Source organism: Borostomias antarcticus, assembly GCF_949987555.1.
Source record: "Borostomias antarcticus genome assembly, chromosome: 8".
Taxonomy (NCBI): Eukaryota; Metazoa; Chordata; class Actinopteri; order Stomiiformes; family Stomiidae; genus Borostomias; species Borostomias antarcticus.
In genome coordinates this window covers 29,801,315-29,814,586 of record NC_140241.1, presented here as the reverse complement: position 1 = coordinate 29,814,586, position 13,272 = coordinate 29,801,315, and the positions used below count along the sequence as shown (strand labels likewise).

Sequence of the window (13,272 nt, the reverse complement as noted above, 5' to 3'; positions counted from 1 at the left end):
AGGTGGGTGGGTGGGTTGGAAGAAGCAAGAAATAAATTCGGATGTTACACAACGTGGATCTTTTCATAATGTCCATTCCATGTAATTGATAAGATGGTCGACTGTGCATTCATCCTGGTGACTCCTGTGTTAGTCACATCCACACCCACCCACCTCCGTGAACATAGCAAACTTCCACGGTAATCTGCCAGACAACAAGACATATGAATCACACATTTACTGTACACGGGCATGATAGAACACTGTGAAATGCCAATAGGATGCTGCCTAATGGGAATTTCCTCTCAGTAAAATGACTCACTAGGAGTCTAACTGAGAAATATGGTAGCTAGTCAGTCTATCGGCACCTGAGTCGACTTCCTAGAATAGCACCATTTTCCTATTTTCCAAAGTCGCGTGGTGACGGTGCAAGGAAGTGGATATCCACACACTTGCTATTAACTTCTGTAGCAACATTTCAACCCAACAGTTTCAGGCAAATGAATCATGACAGCACGGTATACGCTGTACAGGTAGTGAGCCAATCACATCACATTGACATCACTGTCAGCCAGTTAAGTGGGTTATAGCACATTGGTCATTCCATAATGTCGTAAAAAATAAAAATAAAATGCAGACATGTAGTAACAATAATACAAAAATATGACATTAAGTACATTACATTACAGTCATTTATAGCTGACACTTTTATCCCAAAGCGACTTATTTCATTCAACATAGGAAAAGGCAATGTACTACTACTCGCCAGAACTCACAAGTGCATCTCCTTTCTAACACAAGTGACTAAGAGCATAATCTAGTTCTGAAGGCAAAGTGCAAGAATAGCAATCTAAAATACAATAAGTGCTTAAGAGGGAGGATCATGATACTGTAGTATTTCTTGAAGAGATGAGTTTTGAGCCTGCGGTGAAAGATGGGCAGCGACTCTGCTGTCCTGAGATCAGTGGGTAGTTCGTTCCACCACTGCGGGGCCAGGACAGAGCAGAGCCCTGACCGTGTCGATCGACCGCAGGGGCCTCGGAGTGACGGGGCAACCAGTCACCCCTACAGTAGGTAGCAGAGCGTAGCGGTCGGAAGGGGGTGTAGGGTTTGACCATGCCATCGAGGTAGGAAGGGGTTGAATCCTCCTAATATTGTAAAGCAATAGAAATAACACTAGATATATTGTTATATAGTTAATAAAGTATTGGGAAAAGTAATCCAGTGTGAGGATATGTATATCCTTGGAGATTCACATGCACTTTTATCCTGCACCTGCACCTGCATCTCTACACAACTCTACTGTGAAGGAGCAATCTCGTCTGAGCAATCTCGTCTCTACTGTGAAGGAGCAATCTCGTCTGAGCAATCTCGTCTCTACTGTGAAGGAGCAATCTCGTCTGAGCAATCTCGTCTCTACTGTGAAGGAGCAATCTCGTCTACTATGAAGGAGCAATCTCTTCTCTACTGTGAAGGAGCAATCTCGTCTCTATTGTGAAGGAGCAATCTCGTCTACTATGAAGGAGCAATCTCGTCTCTACTGCGAAGGAGCAATCTCGTCTCTACTGTGAAGGAACAATCTCGTCTCTACTATGAAGGAGCAATCTCGTCTCTATTGTGAAGGAGCAATCTCATCTCTACTGTGAAGGAGCAATCTCATCTCTACTGTGAAGGAGCAATCTCATCTCTACTGTGAAGGAGCAATCTCGTCTCTACTGTGAAGGAGCAATCTCATCTCTATTGTGAAGGAGCAATCTCGTCTCTACTGTGAAGGAGCAATCTCGCCTCTACTGTGAAGGAGCAATCTCGTCTCTACTGCGAAGGAGCAATCTCGTCTCTACTGTGAAGGAGCAATCTCGTCTGAGCAATCTCGTCTCTACTGTGAAGGAGCAATCTCGTCTCTACTGTGAAGGAGCAATATTTTCATGGATCAGAATCATCCTCTCTGGATGACAGCACTAAGGAGGCGAGGTGAGACGCTCGACTTCAGAAGGCTCTGCCGTTGACGCCAGAGAGAGAAACTCTTGACTCATCGGTCGGTAGCGAGGAAACACACACAGTCACACACACACACACACACACACACACACACACACACACACGTGAAAAACAGACACTGACGTACACTTGAGACACACACTTACAAAGCGCTCTCACATACAGTATTCTCTTTGTTCACCAACGCCGGTACAGTCTGCTCACCCCAAAATGTTTTAGCGCCGGTGAAAGACGGCGGGAAACTGGGGGCGCCTCTCGTTTAGGACTTCCTGTCAGCGCGCTCTGACAACATCCCTTCAGCCAGACGTATTACCACAGGGCTCGTCAGGATCAGATCATTTAGCAGAGACAGAGAAGAGCAGTGAAGGTGATATTTAAGCAATAAACCACGAGAGGTCGTGTGTTCTAGTGATTTTATAACAGCTAGGGGGCGTTGTTAGGCACGACGCGAAGCAGAGTAAAACCCCCCTAGCTGTTATAAAATCACTATAACACACGGCCTTGAGTGGTTTATTGCTTTTATACAACGGTTACTACAGCTATTAGTGTAAAATAAACACACAGCAATATAAAATATTAACATTTATTCAAAACGAAGCATCATTCCCTCAATTCCGCCGAGAAAAATAGTTCCCCTAACAAAAGGGTTGCCAAGCAACAACAACAACTACAATGCATTGGATCAAATGGGAGGCGCGTTAATACTGAAAATTGAATGATATGCGGTCCCAGGTGTGTGTTACAAAGTATTTTAACATGGCTTCCAGCCAATCAGAATCAAGAGCCAGAACTAACCTAGTGTTCCATGTTGCTGCTCATCCATGTGCTGCATGTGTTCTTGGGTTCCAATTGATCATTTCCTCTAATTGCATTGGCATGATTTAAGTGATATGATGGAAAGCAGCACTCGCTCTTTTATGTGTGTGTGTGTGTGTGTGTATGTGTGTGTGCCTGCGTGCGCTTTGTGGATGTATGTACTGTATAAAGTGTGTTTTAACACATTTTCTCTTGCTTCCTTTATCCCAGAGTGTAAGACATGGCCTTCTTTATGGCTTTTTGACTGAGCCCCTCTGTCACACCGCTCAGTGTGTGTGTGGACCAGAGGTGACGTGGGGGGTCCTTGTATTAGCCTTGTAGGTCTTGTTTGCCGGGAGTCTCCTCGGACCTGATTCTCGCTCACCCTGGCAGGGGTCTGGAGAGTTCATGCCAGCCTCTCCGCCTCAGCTCAACACCCCCCCCCCCCCCTCAGAGCACAACGCTGCCAGCACACAATCAATTTAACAACAAAGCAGAGAGAGAGACACCATGTTCCCCAAACATACACTCTTTCTCTCTCTCTCTCTCTCTCTCTCTCTCTCTCACTCTCTCTCTCTCTCTCACTCTCTCTCACTTCATCTGTCTCTCTCTTTCTCTCTCTCACTCCCTCCCTCCCTCTGTCTCTCTCCCTCTCTCTCTTTCTCTCTTTTTTCTCTCTTTTTTCTCTCTTTTTTCTCTGTCTTTCTCTACAGTACATCATCTCTGTCTCTCTCTCTCTGTGACCGCCTCTCTCTCTCTCTTCTCTCTCCGTCCCTCCAACAGAGAAATCCGGCGAGCAGCCAAGTGAATCCAGCTCCAAAACAAGCAAGAGATTATAAGATCTCATGAGAGAAAAGAAGAAGGAAAAAAAAGACGAGCTTTGGCTCTCAAGAGAAGCGTCACACACGGATAAAAGTGGATTTTAGCTAATATGAATTGGTAATCGCATAAAGCTAGTCTTCAGAACTGTGTTTATTAGGTTTTCCAAGCCGGTCTTCCACTTCAGGCTTTGTAGTCTGTGCTGTGCTGTTTTCACATTGATGGGTTTTATATCTCTGACCACTTCGGCTTGTTTTACCTGATAGTGAGGTATGAAGGAGTTGGGCTAATTGGATCCTTGGTGCATCCAAACGGAACATGAGATGCAGGTTGGCGTGGCCTTTCATGACCTTTCATGACCTTTCATGACCTTTCATGGCCTTTCATAGCACTTTTCCCAAACTCTCATCACTTGTTTATTTTTTTTATTCGTTTTTCTACAATCAAATTTTCAAAAACAAAGTCTACAGTATAGGCCGCAAACAGAAAACACTTCTATTTCATTATCTTTTCTTTTCTTTCCACTGCAGAGTGTATTCCTCTGTGGGTCTTACAGTAAGAGGCTCTCTCCCGCCCAGCCTGGCTCCCTGCTGTGCCCGGCAAGCTGAGCATGTGTGCAAGGCATGGCCTCTCGCTGAGCTACAAAGATAGTCTCACTCTGCGGCAGCTCAAACAGATATTGGGGGGTCTTCTATAGCTCTCTCTCACTCACACGCACACAAACACATGCACACACACACTCACACACAATCTCTCTGTTGTGGCTGTGACTCCCCCTAGGGGGGCTCGCCCAGGTGGAAATAATATGTACACACCGGTCACCTGAGTGGGAAGGAGGATTATAGGAGTGGGTTTGGATAAATTGTACCAGGACCCAAGTTTCTCAGCAGGGGTGTGTGTGTGTGTGTGTCTGTGTGTGTGTGCGTGCGTGAGTGTGTTTGTGTGTGTTTGTTTGTGCTTCTTATAGTGCTGGACTGTTTTCAATATCCTCACTGGGTCTGATTTAATTATTTCTTTGGTACTGGACTGTTTCATCAAATGATGAATAGGTTGGACTCGCTTACGCCTGCAGTCCTGGAGCTGGTTCCTCAGTAGTGGGCGGGGGGCAGGCTTGCTGGCATCTTCAGTCATGGCTGCCTGCTGCCACGAGAATGAATGTCACATTTTGACAATTCACTGTAGTTCTATCTCACCTTCCAGCTACTATTCTGTAGAGTATGTTTTTCCCTGCCCCTCTAAACCACACGCTCAGGTAATATCTCACCGTGGCATTCTGTAAATCAGTGTGTCACGTCTAGAACACAATAGAATGAAACTGTACTGTGTTGTTGCATGGGGTGGTCTGTAGACTATTTCTCACGTTTTCCGCTGATGTAACGCCCGTGAAAGAAGCAGAAACGAGAGAGAGGCACTCTGACACTTAATAACACTGTTGGAGCAGAGGTAGACGGTTGAGTTCGGAGATGCGGAGGAGAGGGATAGTGAGTGTGTGTGTGTGTGTGTGTGTGTGTGTGTGTCTTACATGTGCGTCCATGTAGACGTCAAGGCTGGTATCGGTCGGTCATGTATCTCGTGAAGTTAAAATATTTACTTTGATAAATGCACCCAAAACCTGATCCCAACAACAACTTTTCTTACTTCAGAAACAGTTGTGTAACTTTCCTTGTTCTCTGATATTAGCAAGCTTCCTTGGACGGGTAGATTGAACTCCTACAGCACGCACTGCTCACCAGCCCCTCGTTACCTGCTCCAAAAAAGCACAGGGAGACCAAGAGAAAAGTTCATGGCACTTGATTTCTTTTTCTTCCTAATCACAACTGAGTCACCGTACAGTGCGTGACACTGCTTTGAACACAGAGACATTGCAGCTGTGGCTATGACCTGCCCAGTCGCCGCAGCTGTGTGTGCACTCCGATCGGACGAGAAATTAGTTTTTGTTTTTGTTATGAAAACACGACCCGTTCAACCTGGTGGGATTATGGGATTGTTTGTCTGTCTGCCTCTCTCCCCTCCCCCCCCCCCAACACTCATATACTCCTAATGATTCATGAAGAAGGAAAATCTGCCGCGAATCTCCCAAGGATTGAAATGCAATTCAGATAGATGAGTTTGAGTACAAAGCTAATGAAGGCAAACGCGGCAGCTGAATTGAGTATGATTACATAGTAAATAGATACTGTATCTGGAACCTTCCTGACGTCCAATGAAAGGCCTTTACCCTGATGTTTACAACTGACTCAATACTTCCTGTTATTGAAATACTGTAGTGTTATGTGATATGTCTCAAATGTCAAAACATATAAAGTAAAATGGTGGAATTGTTCTGTTTTCTTTTCCAGGGTGATTCAGCTATTTTCGGTATCAACGCCACCTTTGCCAGGCCGATGCACCTTATCCTCACCACAGACTCGCAGAAGAAGGTTTATTTGGCACTCCAGCCAAACAAAAACGTCAACGTTTACGTGAGTACCATCTATCACTACGGCACATCCATTTTATGTGTATTTTAATCTCTCCTTCATTAACCCAGACAAATAAATTACGATCGTGGTCCATGTTTGTGTTAGGTATCGGATGTGTACATAGAAAGTTGTATTTGAAAAAAAGTTATATTTTGAAAAGTGACATTTCTAATCAATATATCACTCTCTAGAACATGATCGTGCCACTGATACAATACTGTTGGCTGCTGATGGGGGGTCGTATGATGGGAGCTGTTTCGGGTGTTGAACTACTCTTGCCAGATGAGCTTCTCCCTTCCGTGTTGGACCTGAGGACCCCGCTGGGTCCATTGCTCAAATTCAGAGTGTAAAACCGCCCCCATCCCCCAGGTGGGCCTGTAAAACTGGGCCAGCTGTTTGACCGAGACCCATTAGCAGCTGTGCAACCCTCCAGGCCGGTTTGGAGAGGCAATTAGTATTGTTTGTTTGGTTTGACAGTCCCCAAGGGTCCCCGTTTGTGTTTATATCACCAGAGAAAAAATGCTTAGAGAGTCGGAGTATCCAGAATCCATATAGGCTAAAGGTGGCTGTCATAATAAGGATGCTATGGCACCTTTAAGTGGAATGGACTGGACATGTTGACACAAAGTATTGGTTTGAAATAACAGTTAGATTTCAATTGAGAGCAATGGGCATCGCAGCCGTAAAATTGGATTTGTCTTTTTACAATTTAACTTTGAAATAGAATAGAATTGTGCCTCTACATTGGGAGCATGAGTTGTTTAGTGAGTTCTAAAGAGAGGTGATGGTCGTCGTCTGCCCGAAGGCCTACACGGTGTGATGTTCACACAAAACTGAACTTTCAAATTAACTTCTAAACTCAAGACCCGAGGTTACACAATGGTTTCGCCCAAAGGCAACTAGATAACATTATCCCTCTTTAGGTTTTTCACAGGCATTCATTGTTTTAAATATCTTAGTAATCTCCCATGATAACAAAACGATTATAGAATGTTTACAACACTGTCAGTCGTCACTGATTGTATGATACTGCGTCGCATTGTGTCGAGTTAAGAACATTTTGTACGACAAAGGGGATGTTTTTGTGGGCTGCGTTGTCAAGATGGCGAAGAGTTTTACCGAAAGGGGGATGTTTTTGTGAGATGGGCTCTATCATTGGGGAGTAGTAGTTTTAATAGGGGAAGGAGGACAGAGAACAACAGCATCTGGTCTGTGTCTGAGGAAGTGCGTCATGAGATGACAGCTCTGCTGGAGATGGGCCCAGTCTTCTCCCCAGCTGTGATAGCGACAAGTCCCCGCCGTTGAGAGAGCGCTGGAGCTGCGTTCACAGGAGGCTACGCGACCTGTGGGTTCAGCAACATTTTGCAGCCATTGTCGTTTTTTTTCCTTAAAGTTGTGATTCGGCGGAGTTTGAAGCCAACAAAATACTGACTTGTTGTTCACTGATTACAGACCGCTCAAAGACCCTTTTTTGGCCCCAAAAAAGAGAAAAAGTTTTTAGGACACGCCAAGAGACAGTTACAGACAGACACACAGATAGTCACAGACATAGTGGCCGTGACCCTCCTCCTACTATAATCTCCTCTGGATGGCTTTTCCAAACAGCCCTCTGATAGCTGTGACAGAGACATATATTCCCCAGAGTTGCCTCTCCAGCGATAGCCACTCCGTGCCAAGACAATAAAACCTGATAATGAGAGTCACTGGCAGACAAAATGATAGTGTGTCTTCCGAGCACCGGGGTGATTGCCTGCCAGACTGTCAAATGTGAGGTCTCGGCCAGGTCAAGAGAGGAGGAAAAGAGGAGAGGAGGGGAGAGGAGAGGAGAGGAGGGGAGGGGAGAGGAGAGGAGAGGAGAGGAGAGGAGAGGAGAGGAGAGGAGAGGAGAGGAGAGGAGAGGAGAGGAGAGGAGAGGAGAGGAGAGGAGAGGAGAGGAGAGGAGAGGAGAGGAGAGGAGAGGAGCCTGTGCTGCCCATGCCTCATTCATCCCTTCCCGTTCGGGGAAAGGAAGTGTAGTTGAATACGTTTGTGGAAGCTTCTGGAAGCGGCGGGGTAGAGAGCCGCTCCTTGCTCCGACTACTTCCCGTCGTGCAATACAGTGCGCTGAACTCTGGCCCCCAAGGCCACGCCACACGCCGCGACGAACTCTGACCCCTCCCCGGAGACAAATTCCTGTCAGTTGTTCCTTCTGTCCTTCCATGATCCCATGTCACTCCCTCCTTTTGCTTCCTCCTTCTCCTCGTTCCACCTCCTTCTCCTCTTTCTCCTCGTTCCACCTCCTTCTCCTCGTTCCACCTCCTTCTCCTCCTTCTCCTCGTTCCACCTCCTTCTCCTCGTTCTCTGAGTCCATTGTGACGGGTTTTCTTTCTTTCTTTTTTTTTCTTTCTTCCCGGTAGTTTCCCGTCATTCTATTTTTGATCCACCCCAAACCAAATATACGCGCCATGAGAGGGACCGATGAATCACAGGAGCTTTCTTTGCTTCCAGCGAAGTCCTCTGGCTGGCACAGACATGCCACACACACCTACGATGACCAAGAACATGGTGGTCCAGAGAGAAGGCACACACACACACACTCTCCAGATGATCACTAACATGGGGTGGTCCAAAAAGAAAACAAGCATTGATGTTCTTTCCTAGGGTTATTCTGCACTCTTCCACCCCTCGTGTCTGTCTGTTCTTCCACTTCCAGACGCACGCACACACACACACACACACACACACAAACACACACACACACACACACACACACACACACACACACACACACACACACACACACACACATACATACATACACATGGACACAATGGCTGTTCTCTCCTTCCCAAGCCCCTTCTTGGCAAAGCCCAGCTCGCATACCTCCTGTGAATTTGTGCAATGTAGCGTCGCTAATTGTGTTTGTTGTTGTTTTTATACGCTCCATTATTGCGTAATGGTATTAATCAGAAAACACACAGCCTCCCCAGTTCCCCCATCCCTGTAGTCCTGAACAAGTCCATCTGTGTTCTGGCTAGCTGGAATGTGGTAGAGAATAGCGATGAGAAGATTGAAGAGGAGGGTGGGGGGTTAAAAAATGAAGCCATTGTTGAGACAGGATCCAAAGGTACCCCCCCCCGCCACGTCCTCTCATCTAAAGTCCATTATCAAGGCCCTTGCACCCCACCGACAGGGGAAATGATGTGTACTGTATGGGGCTGGCTGGCTGGATGTATATATATTTATACTCCGTATGGAGCCAGATTCCAGCCGTTGACTCCGGCTGACGCACAGAGTTAAAAAGGTCCCATTTCCCCGGGCCCGGCTCAGGAAGCGAAGGAAAGACCTTGGCTCCAACGGGGTTGTGCAACCCGGCTCGTGGACACTTTACCATAATAAACATTCCTTTTCAAATGAGCCCTGCACAGAGAATAAAAGCAAAAGGGGGGGGTAGAGAGGGGTGGGTAGATGGAGAGAGAGAGAGAGAGAGAGAGAGAGAGAGAGGCTTTGGGGGGGGGGTGTAATGTAGTGTAGCAGTAGTCAGACATATTGGACAAACATGAGGTAAAGGGCCTTAAATAAGGACCTGACTCACCCCACGACTACGACTACGGCAACAATGAGCAGACAAACAGGGTTGTCTGGGCATCTGAAGGGGCTCGCTAATGAGCACTCAGGATTATATAGTATTTAGGATTAGATGTAGGCTAGACGTGTCACTTCACATACAATAAATGAGTGTTCACTACTAGATTAGGCTCCATATGTCCTGGAGAGTTGTATGGCTGTGAAGAGTCATAATAGCTCATCATTAACTCCCTGGTTCAACTACTCACATATGTAGCCAAATAATCAAATGTAGTAAGCAAGCCAAGAGGCACCTGAATAACTCCATCTAGAACATCTGGTGTACATAGAATATCTAGTGTACATAATATAATCGCATGCAAATGCAAACGTTAATATACTCCCACCCCCAGGATTAGTTATTATAGCTATAGCATGTACATTTACATAACCCCCCCCCCCCCCCCCCCATCCATCCACACCAGGATCTATCTTATCTTCCTCTATCTGTATACTGTATAGCAATTGAACTTATAGTGTAATTTGTAAACTGTAACTTGTAAATTTGTAATAAAAATTGAGTATTGAAGTTTATCTGTACAGTATATAGCATAATCTTGGAGCCGGCAGCAACATTCCACTTTAACTGTATATAATACATTATGCATGACAAATAACGTAATAATAATAATAATCTTGATCTAGTACTGGGTTGGACACACCCTGTTACAGTATATCTACTGTATTATCTATTAATTTATTTATTTTTACGAAAAGGGACAATATGGTTGTTGTATATACAGTGCAGTATAGTTCTAGGTCTTGTACTGTATGTACTAATATACATGTTCAATTCACAAAGAATACTTCTGCACACATAGTTTAACTGTGCACACTTGGAGTGCAGTTTTGAGTGTGCAATGCCAGTCACTCTACAGTATGCTCAAACATCAGCGTACTGTAATATATCAAATAGACAGTTTGACACAAAGTTATTCCAACCGATGAGTCAATGGAGGGCTCAAACGAGGACGACCCAGAGAGATGGTCTTGGAATGCCGTGTCATGTGACGCGTGAGCATTTCACACCCTTCATATTGACGTTCCCGTCATCAGGAACCTTTCTCTAGATATTGTGTCGCTGGCCAGTGATAGTGATTCAATCAATCAATCAATCAATCAATCAATCAAAGCTTTATTTGTATAGCGCATTTCATACCCAGAGGCAACACAATGCGCTTCACAGAGAACAAGGGAGGTGGGCATACGACCCACTCCTACATATTCCAGAGGGAAGCAAAAAAACAGTAATCACCCGGGGGCCAGATAAGTGAGCTGTAAAAATTCTTCCCTGACCCCTCTCAACAGATTGTGTTTCTCACCAGCTGTTGACCAGTACAGTTATTAATGAGACTATCGCCCATGACACTGATCTATCTGTTTGTTTTCTATATGATCCCCAGGTAGCCAATGGCTCCATGTTGTCAGTGATGGGTGCTGTGAGCCAGACCAGGGATCTGCCCACGGACGACAGAGAGCTGGTTATGTGGGCTACGAAGGAGTTTGGTGGGGTGACGTCTTTCACCACCGTCCAAAACCCAGTGGACATAATTTTCAACGGAAGAGAGGGTGAGGCTTTTGTCCTTGTACTTTGATACACGCACGTGCATGTGCAACACACCTACAGTGCAACAATACATGCATGAGGACTGAGGGAATTGTAGTTTTGTTCTTGGATTCAAATCTGTTATTTGAGAACTACAGTGAATGATCAATATTTTCCAAATCTATCTTTTTTTCCGAACTCTTGTGGTGCTGTAGGAACAAGGTTCCCTATTCCCTCCTCATGTACTCTTGAAGACGAAGATCCCACCTTGAAGCACTTTGCAGAGTTCAAGTCTTCGTCACTCAAGTCCTGCTCCAACGCGCATCCGCATAGGGAAGACGTCGACCTACACATCGTCAACATCCCCGAAGATGTCAGCATCCGGTAAGACATGACGAATCATTGATTCACTAGGCAAAAACGATTGCCAAGAATTAAAATAAGAATGTTATATCACACTTAAGATCTTATACAGATTAAATACCTTCCTTCAGTAATTGCATAGGCTACCGTATTGCACTGTTTTATTACTATTGTAGCTATTGTTTCTATTATCCTGTATTATACCTTATATCTTGTGTTGTTGGCTCCGCCCAGCGAACGCTGGCGGAGGGTATATTTTCGGTCGTGTGTGTTATTTCGTTCGTTCGTTCGTTCGTTCGTTCGTTCGTTCGGTCGGTCACATAGCAGTATTATACAAAAACTACCAGAGCGATTTTCATGAAACTCGGTGGAGGGGTGTAGCATGGGCCAAATTAGAACACATTAAATTTTGGTGCGGATCAGAATCACTGGGCGGATACACGAATGAAAAGAAAACAACATTTGCCATACCAGCTTCCTTTTCTTTATATTTACTTCTCCTGCCATATTTCCTATATCGCTGGTAGCCGGGCAGCAATGTACCAGTCCAGCAATGCATTGGCCCAGGTTCGATTCCTGGGTTCAGCATTTGATATTCAATATTTTAGCTGTTTACGCCCAATATTGTCTTATGTTTCTATGCATGTAAAACAAAATCATATCTGACTCATGAAATACAAATCAGATAAACACTGTATTAGGAAAAGTTACATTTTCTTAGCCTGGATCCTGTGGTATTAGTCTACATATAAATAAGCTATCTGCACATCTGGGCTGAGGTTTTGCCCCTTGAGTGACAGGTTTCACTAACTATGTGTTCTTTTTCATTTGAGTGTTGAAGCAAACGAAGAAAACAGTATTATCCGTCACATAGCAGGATTATACAAAAACTACCAAAGTGATTGGAACCTCCCACAAGCTATTTTCTACTAAAATGCATTAATGGGCGGATCCCTGTGTGTCTGAGCACCCTTTCTAGTTATTTATGTTTCGGCTTCGAGGCTGAGGAGACAGAACCTAAGAATTGTACTCCCCTATACATGTACTGTATAAAGGATATAACAATAAAGTAATGTGAATGTGAATCTACTGTATGTAGGAATAATCCTATTTTTTGGGTTCTTCATAACAATAGATACAATAATACCCACAAACCATTTTTCGTTAAAGGCCCAATCCCGATGAATACAACACAGTTTGTCGCAAGTAAAGTATGGTATGTCTCTCAAGCATACTCATACTCTCAAGCATACTCTGTGTTGTTTCAGCTACGTGTCAGTGTACATCAACACAAACAAGACCATCAGTCTGTTTCTGAGGGGACCTCAGGGGACCAGCTGGATCATCCATGACCCCATGCACACCAAGTTTTTTGTAAGTATGAAATACGGACCGTCATTTGTTTCTTCGTTCATTTCTTCCTTCCTAAAGCAACCGACCATAGAGGCCACAATATTTCACAGTTAAGTGTGGTCAGGTTAATAAAATAGAGAAGATTGCGAGCAGGGTGTGAACTGAGATATGGTAAATGGTAAATGGACTACACTTATATAGCGCTTTTCCACCTTAGCGGCACTCAAAGCGCTTTACAGTGGCCTCTCATTCACCCATTCACACACACATTCACACACCAATGGCGGCAGCTGCCATGCAAGGTGCTAACCTGCTCATTGGGAGCAATTTGGGGTCAGGTGTCTTGCTCAA

At 44.9% G+C, this 13,272-nt stretch overlaps 1 protein-coding gene across 1 annotated transcript in view; it reads left to right on the top strand.

Annotated features, from left to right (window-relative positions):
- The window catches only part of eng (endoglin), a 47,488-nt gene that overhangs the window by 21,443 nt on the left and 12,773 nt on the right, over window positions 1-13,272 (top strand). Inside the window, exons 4-7 of the mRNA XM_084442154.1 lie at window positions 5,931-6,053; window positions 11,063-11,228; window positions 11,421-11,589; window positions 12,837-12,942. Coding sequence (XP_084298280.1) covers window positions 5,931-6,053; window positions 11,063-11,228; window positions 11,421-11,589; window positions 12,837-12,942 — 564 coding nt within the window. The remainder of the gene's footprint in view (window positions 1-5,930; window positions 6,054-11,062; window positions 11,229-11,420; window positions 11,590-12,836; window positions 12,943-13,272) is intronic.